Genomic DNA, 18,085 nt, shown 5'->3' on the forward strand with positions numbered 1-18,085 from the left:
GTGCAGTCCGCTGCAGACGCATTCCCTGCAGGGAGTGAATACAGCACACACACACACACACACACACACACACACACACGCAGAGGCTGGTGTTCAGTCAGTGACATCTGTGCTGCTTCCGTTTTGCATTTGCAGGATTCATTAGTTCAAACTTTGTGCCCCCCGCAGACCCCATAGACATCGTAAAGGACTACATCCCTCCTCACGAGTACCTGGCAGAAGAAGACCCCAAACTGTATCAGTCAGTCAAGACCAAACGGGGTCCGCTGTCAGACGACTGGATCGAGGAGATCAACCAGAATCCTGGACAAAGTCCTGTCATGTGTGCCTACAAGCTCTGCAAAGTGGAGTTCAGATACTGGGGCATGCAGTCCAAGATCGAACGCTTCATCCACGACGTGGGTAGGTATGGTGTGTGTGTGTATGTGTGTGTGCGCGCGCACAAGTCATTTTTCAAGCAGTTTCTTCCTCTTTATCTGTCTTTATCCAGCGAATCAGGAATAACCTTTAAAAGTAAGGCAAGGTCTGTAAAAATAAAGAATAGCTACAATAAGTGAGAAATAGTGCTGAGATGTTAAGGACTGATATTCAGGGAAAAAAAATGTGAATAATCCTGATAAATGGAGCATAGCTGTGAAAATGTGGGATTAAAATTGAAAGTCTGGGAATAAGTGACTAAATAAATAAAAAGTCATAATAATAATCATCCTGAAAATTCAGAGATGATGCCACAGAAACACAGTCCTTCCCAGTGATGTGTTTTCATTGATCAGAGATACAGAAAATATCCAGAAGATGACGCGCTGAATCATTGATCACGAGATATCACCGTTAACGGACACGATCGGACCGTGAAAAATCTCAAATCTTCTTAAAATATCCTCTGAGCTCATCCTAAACTTGTGTCTCTCAGTATGTGAAAGCTCTAACATCAAATCTGACATTTTGGGAAGAGAAGAAGAAGAAGAAGGTGGTGAGTGTGAAGGACAGTGAGAGGACAGGTGAATCGAGCAGCGAAGACACCTGGCTGCAGGAGGAGGCAGCCTGGCTCGCTGAGATAACGTGGCTCACCGGATTCACTTCCTGTCAGTGTGGAGTGGTTTCTGTTTGGCTGCTGTGGTCGAAGACGGTTTGGATGCTGCCGCTCCCTCGCAGCTGCGTTCACCTCCGGGCTAATGAAGCCGCACTGCTGAATTGTGCTGAAAGCTTCCTCGTGTTGGATGGTGCAGAATCGTCTTTTAATCGTTCATTCAGTTACTTTTTGTGCTTAATCAACGTGTCGTGGTTATTTTTCACCGGATGTTAATAATAGCTCTCTCTGTTTGCTAATTTTGGCTTTTATTGCCAGGTTGGATGTTTTAATCAGGATCTGCTCGCAGGGCTCGGGTTTTTATGACCAGCTGGTGCTTGTTTAGTTCATCAAGTGGAGGACATTGATGAAAATTAAATCTCCTTTGACAGATCACCTTTCAGTCTCCAGGGCACTTGTGTTTGTATTTTTAATTAGTTTTTTTAGATATAGATGACATTTTTGCAATGGGGAAACGTCGCTGAGCTCAATATCGGATTCGCAAGGGAGACCTGAGTGCAGCAGAGTGGTTACGTATGAGCATGTGTGCCGTCAGGACTTGTAATAATACGATAAAAATACTGCATTGCAAGTAAAATGCCTGCATTCAGATTCTCACGTAACGTCGTCCTCTCGCTGTTCAGCAGTGAGTCGATCTGAGCTGATGAAAATGTTGAAAATGTCTCAAATCAAATTATTCACGTGTGTTCACTGTCATATTCAGAAAGCGGATCGGCCTTTTTCCCAAAATGTTGAACTCTTCCTTTAAGCTTATTAATGTGCTCATTGGGCTTTGTTTGGCCTGAGTTTTGCCTGACAGGACACGTAGCAATAGTGCATAATGTATTTGGCGAAACTGCAGAAAAAAATCAAATTCAAATGTTTTAGAAAATTAAAAATTAATTTACGGGATTTATGATGTGTAATGTTTTTATTCTACCTGAACAAACGTTGGTGTTCCTGAGGCAAGGATTGATTTTTTTAATAACAAAGACTGCAGGTCACTCCTAAAGTTTTTACATACTGTGTTTATTTAATATAATTTTTTTGTTCCTGCAGTCCTTGGTTAGAAATGTGAGTGTTCTGTAGCTTTATTACAGTTTTCTATCTATGGCACCAGCATAATGAAAATACATAAATTTAGGACACATTTCTAGTTCACCGTTCATTATAATGCGTTGTGTTAAATTCTCCCTTTTTTTGTCAGATTGAAGAAAGACTTCATCATGTTCGTCTTTACCTGACGCGCCGCTCTTAACTGTGAATCTCTCACAGCGCATTAAGTTTGTTCCACTTTAGTTGAAACGCCAGCACATGTCAGTAAGTCCTTGTTTCTGTGCGTTCAGGCCTTCGTAAAGTGATGGTTCGAGCCCACCGGCAGGCGTGGTGCTGGCAGGACGAGTGGTACGGCCTGACCATCGAGGACATCCGGCAGCTGGAGCTGGAGACCCAGCTGGCTTTAGCTAAGAAGATGGCCCAGTACAGCCTCAGCGAAGAGGGCGGGACGGAGACCAATGGCTCCTCGGTTAGCCAGGACCAGGAACAGGGAGCTGAGACCTCGGGATCGGCCGCAGAGGCAGAAGGAGCGGGAGGAAAGATGGGCGATTCACTGGAGACACGAGGGGAGCTCACCAAGCAGTGGTCAACATCCTCTCGATCCTCCAACAGGTCGTCTAAGAGAGGCGGTGAGGACCAGTTTGTGGTTTTTACTTTGTTCACTCGCCTGATTCAGGTTGTCGTCTCATAATTTCCACGCGTGTCGCGTATGTTCACAGGGAGTCCGTCTCACCAGAGCATCTCGGAGTGGAGGATGCAGAGCATCGCACGAGACTCAGAGGACAGTACGGACGACGAGTTCTTCGATGCTCACGGTAAAACCACCACTTCCTGCATGAAACGAAACGTGCTTACAACACGTTATGAACAGCTCAGGTGATTTTGTCATGTAGTTTAAACGTGCACTATTTGTGATGCGTTACAGAGCTATGAACAGAGTTTCAGTAGAGCCTGCTGCTTCAGTCTGGCTTATCGTATGTCTCAGGGCGTCTTTTTAACCGTGGAGCACTTCAGGTTGCATCCTTGATCTGGTTTTGTTTGCTTTATGTTCTTGTTTAGCCATGTGGTCTGAAAGTGGGGCGAGCAGTTCTGCAGGATCTGTAGTCAAGTCAGGTGCAACTTTAGGTCAAAAGACCTCAGAAACCCGGAGGAGGTTTGAGGTTTCAAAAGGCAGCTCAAAGAGCCCTTTGAAACCAACAGAAGACAAACAGGAGCCATCTTGGATGTTGTTTTGAAGCGTTTTTGGGGTCTGTTCTGTGTGTCTTGCAGAGGACTTTTCTGACAACGAGGAGATGTTTGCCAAGGACATCACAAAGTGGAGCTCCAACGATCTGATGGACAAGATAGAAACAACAGAGGTGGATGAAGCACAAGGTAGCGTTCCTGTTAGAAACTCGTTTATCTTACATAGAAGAAGGTATGACAACATCTGCACTCTGATAATGACCGCAGGCCTTGCTTACATTTATAGCTTCAGTCATCGCTCCTGAATGAATGAGTGAATTAATTATGTTTTCACAGAAACGTTGTACCAGGAGTCGGGCAGGGAGTATGCTGTCATGAGTAATGAGAGGCAGATGGAGGTACAGTTTCTTCTCTTTTTTATTCTAATTTCATTCTTGTCTCTCACACTAACACCCATAATTAAATATCTTGTAGATACTCCTCCTAAATTAGCCTTCAGTCATCCTGCCAGTGTAGTGTAATCAGGATCAAGTCTCCACCGCAGCCGTCAGCTGAGTTTTAATTCACCAGAGGTAGAAGATTACAGGCTCTTTTTTCCCAGCGACCAACACACGAAACGCTTCCTGCTAACATGGCACCCAGCACACGGTGCACAGGTGGGGCGTCCAGTCAGGTGACAAGTCCGTTTTAACTCGCCTGCAGGAGACTTGCTGTCACTCTGCCTTTCATTTGCTTGTTCTACAAAAACAAAAGTCCCCATTATGTGCCAGGCTGAACCCAAAAGGTGCTTTCCTGGTCTTCTTCAGCAGGTGTTGTTCAAGCTGCTTTTGTCGAGGTCAGAAATTAATTATTCATCTCAACCACTGACTATTTGAAGATGTAAAGCTCATGAACTCCTCCCCCTCCATGTTAGCAGAAGGATCATCGACCAAACTGCCAGAGTTTTTCCCAAAGATGTTTTCTGTCATTTTAGGTGGTTCTTGTCTCGCTGATGTTTGCTCGAGTGTTCATTTTCCTGATCAGTTTGGTTTAATTACTTATTTGATGCCACAAAAAGGAGCTGAAATGTCGTGATTGACAGCTGAACGCTGCTCCTGATTGGCTCAGACACATGTGGCTCCACCTCCTGATTACTACTGCACAGGCTCTGGCTCCAAATGATGTCACCAGAACAAGATCGCAGCGCTCTGTCAAGTTTATTAGTAGTTATTACTTAAAATATTGGAATATAGTGAAAAATATCTCAAGGTGATATCTTGATGTTACTTCCTGTTGTCTGACCAACAGTCCAACGCCCAAAGATTGTTTAAAATGATTGAAAAATGGTTCTGGACTAATTTACTGTCATTTGACTCATCAGTGAATCGGCTGTCCCGTTTCCTTCCTCTCTGTCTTCTGTCCTCTCACCTGCAGGACTGTTCGTCTCAGCAGTGTCTCCAGCCGTCCAAAATTCACGTCCTCATTCTGGTCCTGCATGGAGGCAACATTCTGGACACCGGCTCTGGTACGGCAGCAACTGAATCCTGTGTTATTATGGGGACTATAATGAGTGTTTTTATAATAACAATGTGTGAACAGGGTGTAATGTGACAGGTGTCGTCTTGCGTCTTTCAGCTCATTGTTCTGGTTTGGGGGGCCGCAAGCTCTGACGTTTCAGTTGACTCTCACAGATTTGAAAGTGTCACTTCCAGCAGGTATCAGCGTAGCATCTCTAAAATAAAACTCTACCTGCTCAGCAACAGAAGGCAGACATTTACCTCAACAGACAGAGAAAAGACGGAGCTTTAAAAGAGGGCATTTTGGACTTTGATTCTTCAGGTTAACAAAAAAGTGACCACACATGGATGTTAATGTTGCTGAATGTGTGATGAAAAAAATCAAGACCGAAAATAAACGTCCTACAGTAAACAAGGTGCGACTGCGTTCTCCTCCGCCTGCAGGTGAGCAGAACAGCAAGCAGGGAGACGTGAACACTCTGAGTGGGGCCTTTGAGACCGTGATGAGGGTCCACTACCCCGCAGCGCTGGGCCGCATCGCCATCCGGATGGTCCCCTGTCCCGCCGTGTGTGTCGACGCATTCTCGCTAGTCTCCAAGTGAGCCACACTCCTGAGTATTCGACAGCATTCAAATAATCTGCTGTAACACGTCCACAACCTGCTGTGCAAATGTTAAAGTGACATGCGAGTGATTTGTGCCGTGCAGCCTGAGCCCGTACAGCTACGACGAGGGCTGCCTCTCCAGCAGTCAGGACCACATCCCTCTGGCTGCTCTGCCCCTCTTGGCTACATCTGCGCCGCAGTACCAAGACGCCGTGGCAACCGTCATCTTACGAGCCAATCAGGTGTACAGTGACTTCATCAAGTCTTTAGAGGGAGAGTCCTTCAATGGACAGGTGAGTGTGGATGCTGCCGCCTCAGTGTTTCGCCTCTGGCTCGCTGTGTGCTCATGTGCTTTGTTTCCTAATGCAGGTGTGTGTTATTGGCGACTGTGTCGGGGGAATCCTGGGGTTTGATGCTCTGTGCAGCAGCTCTGTGACCGTGTCGGAAAGCCAGAACAGCAGCCGACGGGGCAGCACCATCAGTGTACAGGTACCGGTCTCAGCTCTGAGCTACAGCGGATTCAGTGTGTTGCAGTGAGTCAGTTTGGGTCGTAGTGATGGACTGTGCGATTTCAATCCCTTAAGCGATGCTGCTAACTTGGATAAAAACTTAAAACTGTAAAGCTGTGTTTCGTTTTTAACCTCTTGTTTTTCCTTTGACTTTTGTTCTGTCCGTCTCTCAGGACACAGACCTCCTGTCTCCAGGTATCGTCATAAACAGCGTCTCTCCTTCCTCGCCGTCCCTGGAAGGAAGCCGCCATCTCAGTCGTAGCAACATCGACATCCCGCGCTGCTCAGGACCCGACGACCCCAAGAAACAACTTCCACGCAAGCGCAGCGACTCCTCCACGTACGAGCTGGACACCATCAAACATCACCAAGCCTTCCTGTCCAGGTGAGGACAGACACAGAGACACAGTGGACACAATCTCCCTCACAGATTTCACGTTTAGCGTGAGAGGACAGCCGCAAATGTCAGAAAAACGTACTGATATTTCTGGATTCTGCAAATATGTTTTGATGCTGATACTTTTCTGCTTTCTTTTTCTTTGTTGCTGCCTTTACTTAACATCGTAATTCTGAACGCTGACTTGCGTGACTATTTCTCTCTGCTCAGTCTTCACTCCAGCGTGCTCCACGGGGAGCCCGGCTCAAGGCGCTCCAGCAACAGCACCATGTTGGAAGGAGGCTCCTTGGGAAAGTTTGACTTCGAGGTGACGGACTTCTTCCTGTTCGGCTCCCCTCTGGGGCTGGTGCTCGCACTGAGGAAGACTGTGGTGCCCTCGATAGATGGTGAGGAAGCTTCGATTCAGTTTGTCACACGCTGCTCGTGTATCTGATGAAGCGTTTGCTGCAGGTTTTCAAACAGAAGAGGAGAGTGATTGTTCGCTGATGTCTTTTTCCTGTGTGAGATGCATGTTTCCAGCAGCTGGAGAACACGTGTCAGGGCTCAGAGGTCACGTTTGTGATCTCGCAGGCTGAAAAAGTTTTGGCTGAGACGGGACAAATACGTGATTGAAGTCAGAGCTCTTTGTTCGTTTGTTCCTTTGGGATTTTAAAGGATAGAAGTTACTGACCTGCAGCTGTTGGGTTAACATCTGGACTGATTTTACATAAAAAAGACTGTAGATGTTTCTCTTCATTTTCCAGTTAGCACAAAAGTAATTACTCCCAGCCAAACAGCACCGGACAGAGCCGTGCCCGTTAGCCCGGTTTCCAGTGTGTCAGCTAAGCTAAGCTAAGCTAATCACCTGCTGGCTGTAGCTCACTAATTACAATACAGACTTCTTATCTGTTCCTTTAAAAGTCACGGCTGAGCGTCGCCTTTTTACTAACCTCCAGCGGTTTATTGTCTCACTTGGCTGCAGTGATGCAGGAATGTACCTCAGGGTGTGTCACTCCAGCAGCAGCACTTCAACCAGAGTTATTCTTCAGAGTGTGTGTCTCTGTGTCTGTGTTGGTTTCCCCTGTCCAGTGTCCGCCCTGCGTCCCGCCTGTCAGCAGGTTTACAACCTGTTCCATCCAGCCGATCCCTCGGCCTCCCGCCTCGAGCCTCTGCTGGACAAACGGTTCCACCTGCTGCCTCCCTTCAGTGTCCCCCGTTACCAGCGCTTTCCTCTGGGTGACGGCCACTCGGCTCTCTTGGGTGAGTCCACACAAGTTCTGGAAACATTTCACTGCAGTTTGCACTGTGCTACATGTAGATGAGCCTCTGTAGTTGGCGTATCTTCTGACTTTTGTTTCTCTTTCTTGCAGTTGAGACTGTGCAGAGTAACCCTCAGCTTCTGATGGAGTCCGGTGGTGCAGCGTCGCACCGCTGCCAGGAAAACGCCATCAACGAGACCTCGATCCCCGTGCCCGTCCTCAACTGGCAGGCCTCGCAGCTCCACGCGGAGAGTGCGTATCTGTTAGCGTCTGTTAGCCTGTCGGTCCTGTTGTTTGTTTTGTGACGGTTAATTCTTCATCCTCTCTCTCTGCCCTGCTTGTTCACCTTTGCAGCGAACAATACGACTCCTCTCTTTTTGTCTCTGCAGGTGATTCTCTTCACTCACATGCCTACGTGGACGGCCAGTATCCATCGTCCACATCACCAGGGGTCCCTCACCTTCGTTTCACCCGCAGAGCCAGCGAGGCCAGCCTAGCCAGCCAGGTGTCGGGCTTGGCCGACTCCTACACCGCCTCCAACATCGCCACGAGTAAGCTGCCCTGCCGCCTGCCGCACCTGGCACACGTTTTGGTGTGCGAGCTGACAGTTCATGTGTTGACGTTCTCATTTCCTCCCTCCAAACATCCCCTCAGCACACAAACGTGAAGTCAGCCAAACTAAAAGGTCCAGTCTGCTGTCCCAGCTGGCTCTTCCCTACAATAGATTTGCCTCTCGGAGTGCGTCCTTGCGGTCGCGCCTGAAAACTCGTCAGGTGTTTCCGAGACCCAACGGCGTGGAGTCTGAGTCGCTCTCGGACCGTAGCTCTGACGTGATCTCTGACCTCACCAATGTCACGTCTGACATCACAGACATCAGCTCGGCGCCCCCGTCACCCAGGGTGCTGAAGAACGTAGAGCAAGGTACCCTGGGAGCTGTAGTAAGAGGACACGAGGGAAGGATGCTAGGCTCCATCCTCATTCCCTCTGTGCTTTCCTTCCTCCTCTGGCATCTTCCTCTCTCAGATAGTCTTCCTCAGTAGTTTCCAAAAATGACATACGAGACCCGTAATCATTCTTGTTTGACTTCTCTTAAGCTCAGATTCATGAGAAAACAAGCTTCTCACAGAGTCTGAGCTGGTGTTTCCTTGCGAGTGTGCGTTTCAGACCTCTTTACATCTGTATGTTTTCTTTATTCATAGTCCGGAGTGCCTCTTAGAGTAACCCTCGAAATCTTTTAGCTTCCTCCTGATAAACCCAAACTGTTGATGTGAGGTTGAGCAGAACGTAGATCTTTGGTGGACACCACAAAAGTCATTCTGATGCACGGACTCCTAAATCTCACTCTGTCTCTCTTCTCCCATCTTTTCCTATCTGGTTTCCTCCCTGCTGTAGTTGCCTCTCGGTGGTGGGGCAGTAAGCGGATGGACTACGCCCTGTACTGCCCCGACGCCCTGACTGCCTTCCCCACAGTGGCTCTGCCTCATCTCTTCCACGCATCCTACTGGGAGTCTACAGACGTCGTCTCGTTCTTACTCAGACAGGTTTGTAGAGCTTCTACTAATGAACAACTTTAAACTGAGTGTGGGGATGCACCACTCCGGTCTTAAAATCTCAACAATGCACTGCCATCGAGTAAAGACGTGAAAGGTGGAGGATGAAACCTGCTTGGCCAGCAGAAGCCGCTCAGTATGAACATCAGGAGGCCTGTGAACCTGAACCCCACAGTAACGTTTACTGTGTGAGTATGAAACGGGTTCTGGGCTATTTAACTAAAACTGCTTGTGTTTTTGTTTTGTTTTGTTTTTTTAGGTGATGAGACATGACAACTCGAGTATTTTGGAGCTGGATGGTAAAGAAGTGTCTGAATTCACTCCATCCAAACCTCGAGAGAAGTGGCTCCGCAAACGGACTCATGTCAAAATCAGGGTGAGATCTGTCTTTGGTTTCAAGAGCCTTTGGATGTCATAATGTCCTCGTTTTACTCATTACTGCGTGTTCCCTCGGCTGGGAACCACAGGACTACACTAGCGAACTGTACAGGAAATAGATCCAGTTTGAACAGCTACGATAGTAAAGAAAAATCCCTCAGTGAAGGGACATTTTACTGCAAAATTAGTACTTTGATACTTCCAGTACATTTTGCTGGTAGTACTAAAGTAGAAGCGTAAATGCAGGACTTGTATTTGTAATGGATTGTTTCTACTTCACCTTCCACCACTGCATACACCCCCAACAACTCCAACAGGTGCAGAGGGCAGCCTGTGTTTCCTGAGAGGCAAAATGCAGGGCAAAAAAACCCCAAAAACAATCACTGACGGCTGCCTTCAAATCTTAACTGATGAGTTTAATTAACAGTTTAATCAGCTTAGAGTTTCCTTTGACCGCAGGTTGATTTTAGGGCGTAAATCAAACTGACGACAGTAAACGTGACAAGGACGGTGTTCTGACTTCCTGTTTTGTCGTCTTGGGTGCATCAGAATGTGACGGCTAATCACCGTGTGAACGACGCTGTGTTCACGGAGGACGGAGCCCAGATGGTGATGGGACGTTTCATGTACGGCCCCCTGGACATGGTCACCCTGACTGGAGAGAAGGTAATGACCACGTCCAGCTGTGCCGTCCCCAAAAAAAGACCGGTTATGTAATGGCGTCACCATCTGTGTCTTAAAGGTCGTCCAGAATCGTGCGCTGTGCAGTGTCGAAAAGATCTTTGTGTTATTTCCTGCAGATTGACATCCACATCATGACCCAGCCCCCCTCTGGAGAGTGGGTGTACTTTGACACCGAGCTCACCAACAGCAGTGGACGCGTCTCTTATGTAATCCCTGAGAACAAAAGGCTCGGGATCGGCGTGTATCCCGTCAAAATGGTGGTCAGGTGCGCCAAGTCGTGGTTATTTAAAAAGAAGCACATCTTTCATCAACATCTGCTTCTTCCTCGCTAACTTTCCTCCTCTGCTCTCACAGGGGGGACCACACCTTTGCAGACAGCTATCTCACCATCGTACCGCGAGGAACGGAGTTCGTCGTGTTCAGCATCGACGGCTCGTTCGCTGCCAGCGTTTCCATAATGGGCAGCGACCCAAAGGTTCGAGCCGGAGCTGTGGATGTGGTGAGGTAGGAGTCGCACCCAGAGCCCTCAGCAGATTTACTCTGTGGCAATAAACATCCTGCAGTTGTGGATCTGCTTTTTTCTTCCTCTTAAATTCCACCTGCCTCATAGGAGCTTCCGTCTCTTTGCCACATTTTATTTTATAGTTACTTGCTCTGCCATCTGTTTATGTTCGGGCTCCACACTGCTAACACTTTGCCCCTTTTATTTGTTTGTTTCTTGCAGATACTGGCAGGATCTGGGCTACTTGATCGTGTATGTGACGGGTCGGCCTGACATGCAGAAGCAGCGAGTGGTGGCCTGGCTCTCGCAGCATAACTTCCCTCATGGCATCGTTTCCTTCTGCGACGGGCTGGTCCACGACCCGCTCCGACACAAGGCCAACTTCCTCAAGTCCCTCATCAACGAGGTGAGAAAGGCCGCTGTGAGTTTGAGGCGGGTTTTATCATAAGATCACGACTCGAGTCTCTAAAGTCCGAACTCCCTCCTTGATTAGGCCCACATGAGGATCTTTGCAGCCTACGGCTCCACCAAGGACATCTCGGTGTACTCGTCCATCGGCCTGCCTCCGTCTCACATCTACATAGTGGGGAGGCCCACGAAGAGGATGCAGCACCAGTGTCAGGTAACAAACCCCGACTGCAAAGGGCTCGGCTGCACGCTGCGTATTCTTTTGCTGAAACTTGCAGTCCTAAAACACAAGTAGGTGAACTGATAGTTTGTCATTTTTACTTTCCTAACCCGCCGCTTTGTTCAGCATTCCAACTTTTAAGTCTGCTTAAAAAAACAAAAAACAGCTTGTTCTTAAAATGTCACAAAATGTCACACAGCCAATGAGAAAGCATTAGTGCCTAAACAGTGGGCTTGAGAGGGGAGTGGTGGGAAAAATATTGTCAAGTACAACAATGTAGAAATACACCACCACCAGTAGAAAGCCTGACTTCCTCTCTGCATGGCAGACCATAATATGACTGATACGAGGTCCACGCAGCACAGCGACTGGATCCTGTCTCATGTACTTCATGTTTTGTGTATTTAAGGTACCGCTCTAATGTCGTTAAAGCCTCGTTTCAATCATTAGCCTGTTGGGAAAGGAGGGACCTCAAATCATGAATGTAATCCGTGGACAGACGTGGACCCTGAACACCCCGCTGCTTTAATGTTTAATGGATTATTTTTTTAATCTGAAATCTTATGGGTAAAGTAACATAAGATGATAAATTTTCGCTCTGTCATGTAGTGAAGCGACAGGTAATCACTGCACGACCTCGCATCTCTTCCAGTTCATTCCGGACGGATACGCTTCCCACCTGTCCCAGCTCGAGTACAACCAGAGGTCCCGTCCCGCCAAGTCCGCGAGCACCCGCATGGTCCTCCGCAAGGGCAGCTTCGGGTTGGGCGCCGCCGGAGGAGACTTCCTTCGCAAACGCAATCACATCTTTCGCACCATCTCCTCTCAGCAGCCCGGAGGGGCGGGGTCGGCCTCGCCCAACCAGCCGGGCCGGACTGAGCGCACGCTGAGCCAGTGCGACATGGAGCGCGAGCGAGGAGTCGGGCCGGCGACCCAGAGGAGTATGAGTATCGCTGCAGGATGCTGGGGCCGCAGCGGGAGCACTAAGGAGGGCAGCGGAGGGTTACTCGGCCCTAAATAAGGTTCAGAACGGAGCTGTGGTGTTGAAGGACCCGGCCTGGGCCACAATGATCTCTGGACTGGACACAAGTGGGGGGGGGGGGGTTAGTGGTTTTAGAAATGAAAGGTGAGGGATGTAACGTGAGCATAGAACGGGGATTACTGTCCAGGAGGAGTGGACTAATCAGGTCATGTGGGATCCAGCGAACAAAAGACAATTCCGTAGCATGACTCTTTTACAGTAATACTTTTATAGGATACATCACTATTTAAAAAAAGACAAGGAGGGATTAAATGAAATATTGTAAGCCTTAAACTAATCTCGTATAACGGGACAAACCCCCACCTCCCCTTTCCGCACACGCACACACACACACGCACACACACACACACACACTGTCCTAGCATCCACAGTCATGAGCTCAGGACAAACTGCAGATTCAAACAGTCGAGCACGGGTTTGACGCCAAGCTGATTGGCAGCCATGTCAGAAATGACTTTCAGTTCTGTTTCTGTCCCACTGTCAGCTGAGCGACATGTTTCACACACACACACACACACACACACACACACGACACCCAGCAGTGACTGGCAATAACACAGAGGAAAGGAGAGATCACATATTAAAGAGGCAGTTCATCCAAATTACATAAAAGACAAACACATTTTCTCACTTCAGTGGTAACCATGCAGGGAGCTCCAGCTTTATTTGTCCAGGATCAGTGCCTCCATCCCTACTACTTTATATTTAAGAAAATGTCCTTAGTTTAGCACATGTTAGCATGCTGACATTAGCATTTAATTACAGCCTCAGAGAGCAGGAAGCGAGGCTGTAGACTCTTCATCTTGTTTAGATTCTCACTCGATTCCTTTCGCCTCCATTTTGTTGAGGTGGAGTCAGAAATCTGAAAAGGCGGCATGTGCGTGGTTAGACACCACTCGGTGTTTGGTGAGGAAATGTGTCATTTTTTTCATCCTTTAAGCATCTGATATTTTTGTATCAGAGATGAAAGTACTTCTTGTCTCGGAGCAGTTTAGTTCATCTGCATCAGTTCGCAGACGTGATGCTGGCAGGTCGCTCGTCCACGTTTCACTCCTGCGTGTGTGAGACTCTGGAGACTTTTCCCTTTCAGTGTGGCCTCTGGGCCATCCAAGGCCTTAATATCCAACAAGACACTCCACAGATGGAGCAGGAAGCAGAAAAACAGGGCATGCGGCATTAAAGCAACAACTGAAACTCTGTACAGTCCACAGCAACAATCCCTTTATATATCCATCTGCTTGCAATACCTCTGAGCCACCAGTTGGTGGTGTTCTGTTTCCCGTTTGTGCTGCTGCTGCTGGGATACACGTGTGCGGTGTCCCCCTCCTCCCCCCCGGCTTGTTGCTCTTTTTGTGGTTCGAGTCTGGACAGGGTGGACCTGGCGTTCCTGCTGAGGAGCCTGTTCCATGTCAGGCTGGACCCAGTATTGTTAATGACATGTTAATCTTTCAGTATTTTTACCAAATGGACTGCAGGATGGGCCGAAGTGAATGTTGAAAAGACTGGATCGATTCTCCTGGTGTGAACGTGGAGGTGGGGAGAGAAATCACGGGTGCCCTGGGGGGAGCAAACGTCATTGCTTCTGTCCACTGAACTGTATATTTTAATACAAAGGGGACGTCGACGAAGAAGGAGAAGAAGACACTTGGCATCTCCAATCCAAAAACAAACAATATTGTGCACAAAATCATCAGATTTTCCAGTGCTGATGCCACCCGAGGTTAAGTTCACGAGGTTTCAAGTCTGTCTGAAAACAGTGGTCGTAAACTGATTTCTAATAAGATTCCAGTGTAAGTGATGGAGGACGAAATCGCTCCCTTCCTGTGCAAAAATATTATAACTTCATATGTTTTATTATGAAGGTCGGCGGTGTGAGTTAGTCAGATGGAGTGAGCATCTCCTGGAGTTACTTTTTATTAAGAAAGTAGATCAAAACGTTTTGGACGGATGAGAGAGACAACAGTTCTGAGTGGGCACTCAGAGTGACACATTAGAGTGGTTTAAATCATACGCTCAGCATGCGTCGGGATCCGTTCTAATCTCCTTCCTGTACGCACTCCTGTGGTGCACCCCAAGGCTCTGGACTCGGCCCTGCTGTGTTCTCGTTATGTAAGCTGAGACTAAGAAAACAAAACGTCATCTACGCTCTCCTTTAAGCCGAGCTAAATGAGAAGTGTTTTCTTTGGCCTTCAGATCTCCGCACACTTACTGAAAATCTCGGCATCATTTAAACAAGCAGCATTAGCTTCAGATGAACTTGAGATGTGTTTTACGGCAGAGCGACGGCTGTGGATTTTATCCTCCATTACTTACCGTTGACGCTCACTGAGAAGGAATCTTTCGGTGGCCACAGTGAGCATGAGGAATGATTACAGCCAGAAGAACCTGCTTTAAGGCTCAAATTGGTTTTAAGACAGACTTGAACGTGTCCTTCAAACCCATGAAAGCTGTTGGAGTCCGGACGGGTGGAGCGGTTGTACCTCTTGTTCACTTCATTTCACTATGCTGTCGTTTTATGCCCAGCTTCCACACGACACTGGAGTGTGTGTTCCCGCTCTGATCAGCAATGTCTTGAACCCACCACAGAAGCCAAATCATGCTCTAATACTGTAGTTAATCAACTATGTAACCTCATTATTGTTTTTTGCACTAGTTTACGGTGGAAGTATACTGTAGTTACCATCTCATGTCGCTACGTTTGAACACCTCTGTAGTGCATGACACTTTTTATTAATTTCAGGGTCTACTGTTTGTGCAGGCACACGTGTCTGTACATTTTGTCGGGGTATGAAAATTAATGTAAGTAAATGTGCCAAACGGTAGGCAGCTCAAGAGACGTGTGCTGACCAGGGGTTTTCAAAACGTGACGCTGTGGGTCGCCACCACACCGCCGTCCTCTTGTTCTCTTTTTTTAATTCTTTGTTTTCTACGTGGTAGAAAATCTGATGTTTTAAAACTCCCAGAATGCTTTGAGGGCTTCTTTTAGCTTATATTTCAGAGCATTTTAGCAAAGTGGCACCAGTGAAGGTTTGCCAAATTAGCTGATATCAGTTCCTGACTTTTCGGTTACATTTGCGGCAGTGGGGGGCGAAACAGTTGATTTTCCCCCACGAGCTGCGAGCCACAAACTGCTCATCGTGTCGGCGGGTGCAACAACTCAGCAGACCGAACTACAATAACCGACTTCCTGGTGTTTCCAGAACACCTACATACATCACCGCCCCCCGGGGAAACACGTCACCGTTTGAAAACCCCAGATTTAGACAGCATCCGGTTTTTAAAGGCGCAGTTCACCCAAAAATGGCGTTTCTGGCGCTCCACAGCCAGACTTCAGCAGCGTTCTGCTAAGAGGCTGAAGAAACTGTGTTTTTAAAGCAGCAACGTTTCCCTGCACAGCTTGTCCAGCATAATCGCAGACATCTCACAGAGAGATGTTATTCTTAGATTTTTGGGCGAACTACTCCTTTAATTATCAAACAAAGAGGAGACGTGTACTGAGAGCGTTGCTCACTGTTACCCACGTCTGACAGGAAGAAGAGGGTTTCAGCACAAAACCGAAGACGTCGGCTGTTTTGCAGGAACTCGTAGACTTTTTGCGTCGCGTTTCTGTTGTCCTGTGGTTGGCGGGTTTTTTGGCTACAAACACGTCGTTCCCTTTTGGCCGTTTGGCTCCTGAGTTGAATGTCCGCCCATTTGGATTCTGAGAACTTGTCAGATCCCATGGATGTGTTAGTGTACATACTGTAAAGATGTGTATGTAGGACTCATATGTTTGAGAGTTATTTATTTACCTAAAGATCATGATGTTACTCTGGAAATTTCAGGTGAAATATATTTGAAATATGTAGCATTTTGTTTGTCACTTTGGCGGTCGTTCAGGCTTACGGACCAACACAGGAAGGCTTTTTGTTTTTACCAGTGCAATATTGTTGTTCCAATCACAGCCAGGCAGAACCACTATCACAGCAGGGGCACAATCTACCACACTACAAGCTACAAAAACCACACACACACACACACACACACACACACACCACCTGCAGTTGTGTTTCACACCTCATGAAAACTATTTGTAATCGAGCTACTGTTGACCGCGTGGGTCTCTTTACAACAGTCAACTGCTGAGCATTTTATAGGACTAACTGTACCTGTTTTTCACATCGGAGTATTTTACAAAACCTTTTAAACTTAACTGGAGACTGTTTTATTTTATGTTGTTGTCGTCGTCGTTTTTCGGTCAGCGGGTGCATGAAAACAGAAGCAGCTCTATTTAACAAGCTGTAGCATGTCATCCAGTCGGTTTGGAACTACTTAACCTTCATGCTTAACAATAATAAACCAGTTGTGTTGTCCTCTATGTCCTCACTGTTTAATGAAATATATATTAAAACATTCTGCCAGTTACATTTCAGATTACTGCAGTTATTGCCACATTTGGATCAGAAGTAATACGAGACCTACGGAGGTTCGTCTGTTGTTTAGTTGTCAACGCCCAACAATAAATCTTATTGTGGCACAGCTTGCCAGTAAAACGCCCTTCATAAAGAGTTAATAAGTTGTAACCAGTGTTTTCATTAATGGTTAAAAGAATAGTTAGATATTTTTTTTGGGGGGGGGAATACGTTAATAAAATTACACGAGAAGATCTCGTATCTATCAGCAGCCTGTTAGCTTAGCTTCGTACAAAGACCGGGAACAGGAACAGCTGGACCGGATCTGGAAAGTTCACTTTAACCCTCCAGGTTTTGAACATGGCGGGTTAATGAGAGAGCTTTAGAAGAGTCGGCACGTGGATTTTGGAGCCACGCTAACGGCTACTTCCTGTTTCCAGTCTTTGTGCTAAGCTAAGTCAAGCTAACTGGCTGCTAGCTGTAGCTTCATATTACGCAGACAGGCGTAAGAGTGGGATTGAGCTGCTCACATTTCCCTGATTTTTTTAACTTCATCTTTAAAATTGTGAAATACGTCAGATCAGTCAGAAGCTGAGAATAAGTTCATTTATTAACACTTTGACAACTGAAGACTTGATGAGTAAAACCTTTTATTATTCGTCTTTTATTAACGTTCATAACTGCAGACTTGTGGATGCTTATGAATGATTACCAACATTTTAGCAAATAAAAGTGGTTTTCCACAAACTGCAACCTGAACATTTGTTTGTTCGTAGCTTTTGACTGATGCATAAATGATTTATAAACGGCTACTTACAACTTATAAATCCTGCATGAAGGCTGCCTTGTTATTGTTCATTGTACCAACAGTTTATAGGATTTATACTTATTTATAAATCCCAATTCTGGGATTTTATTTACCCCACACTAAGAAGAATCAGTCATATTGTTAAGTATACACAGCTGAAATAAAACAGTACAAATACTACAAACTGTGGGCCTGTGACTTGTGTTACCATGTCAGAATTTGGCAATAATTCCTAAATATTTTGGACACAAGCGATTTTGAAATCGGGTTCATTCTCTGATTTGAAAGTATTTCAGTAACACTTTATTATCCCTTAATTCAGCTGTTATAAGCAGTATATTAACACAGTAATAAACACATAATAACACACTGTAATGTAGTTGTAAACAATTACCTGGGTATCTTGAGGTTTTTTGGTTTTGTCACCCTTCAGTATCCATAATTGGATTATAGACAGTTAATTAATCATATGCATCTTCATGGGTTTTAAACACACCTAAAATAGTATTAAACCTGCATGTGAAGAGATGCTACATGCCTAACACGTT

At 46.6% G+C, this 18,085-nt stretch overlaps 1 protein-coding gene across 10 annotated transcripts in view; it reads left to right on the forward strand.

The window, feature by feature from the left end:
• Positions 1 to 18,085, forward strand: part of LOC124051262 (membrane-associated phosphatidylinositol transfer protein 2-like) — an 81,582-nt gene that overhangs the window by 22,066 nt on the left and 41,431 nt on the right. For 7 of the 10 annotated variants that reach the window (XM_046374449.1, XM_046374447.1, XM_046374446.1 and 4 more), the window contains 22 exons: positions 169 to 402; positions 2,416 to 2,754; positions 2,845 to 2,940; positions 3,395 to 3,499; positions 3,647 to 3,708; positions 4,724 to 4,814; positions 5,251 to 5,404; positions 5,514 to 5,703; positions 5,780 to 5,899; positions 6,093 to 6,304; positions 6,527 to 6,702; positions 7,385 to 7,555; positions 7,666 to 7,806; positions 7,944 to 8,105; positions 8,947 to 9,095; positions 9,364 to 9,480; positions 10,032 to 10,148; positions 10,283 to 10,431; positions 10,521 to 10,670; positions 10,891 to 11,074; positions 11,162 to 11,290; positions 11,949 to 12,858. The exons of 2 other annotated variants lie outside the window; for them this stretch is intronic. In XM_046374449.1, the coding sequence (XP_046230405.1) occupies positions 169 to 402; positions 2,416 to 2,754; positions 2,845 to 2,940; positions 3,395 to 3,499; positions 3,647 to 3,708; positions 4,724 to 4,814; positions 5,251 to 5,404; positions 5,514 to 5,703; positions 5,780 to 5,899; positions 6,093 to 6,304; positions 6,527 to 6,702; positions 7,385 to 7,555; positions 7,666 to 7,806; positions 7,944 to 8,105; positions 8,947 to 9,095; positions 9,364 to 9,480; positions 10,032 to 10,148; positions 10,283 to 10,431; positions 10,521 to 10,670; positions 10,891 to 11,074; positions 11,162 to 11,290; positions 11,949 to 12,317 (3,617 nt within the window). In that variant the 3' untranslated portion in view covers positions 12,318 to 12,858. Of the gene's footprint in view, positions 1 to 168; positions 403 to 2,415; positions 2,755 to 2,844; positions 2,941 to 3,394; positions 3,500 to 3,646; positions 3,709 to 4,723; positions 4,815 to 5,250; positions 5,405 to 5,513; positions 5,704 to 5,779; positions 5,900 to 6,092; positions 6,305 to 6,526; positions 6,703 to 7,384; positions 7,556 to 7,665; positions 7,807 to 7,943; positions 8,106 to 8,208; positions 8,476 to 8,946; positions 9,096 to 9,363; positions 9,481 to 10,031; positions 10,149 to 10,282; positions 10,432 to 10,520; positions 10,671 to 10,890; positions 11,075 to 11,161; positions 11,291 to 11,948; positions 12,859 to 18,085 lie in introns of those variants that run through there. One more of the 10 variants, XM_046374453.1, reaches the window with a different exon arrangement.

Source organism: Scatophagus argus, chromosome 20, assembly GCF_020382885.2.
Source record: "Scatophagus argus isolate fScaArg1 chromosome 20, fScaArg1.pri, whole genome shotgun sequence".
Lineage (NCBI taxonomy): Eukaryota > Metazoa > Chordata > Actinopteri > Scatophagidae > Scatophagus > Scatophagus argus.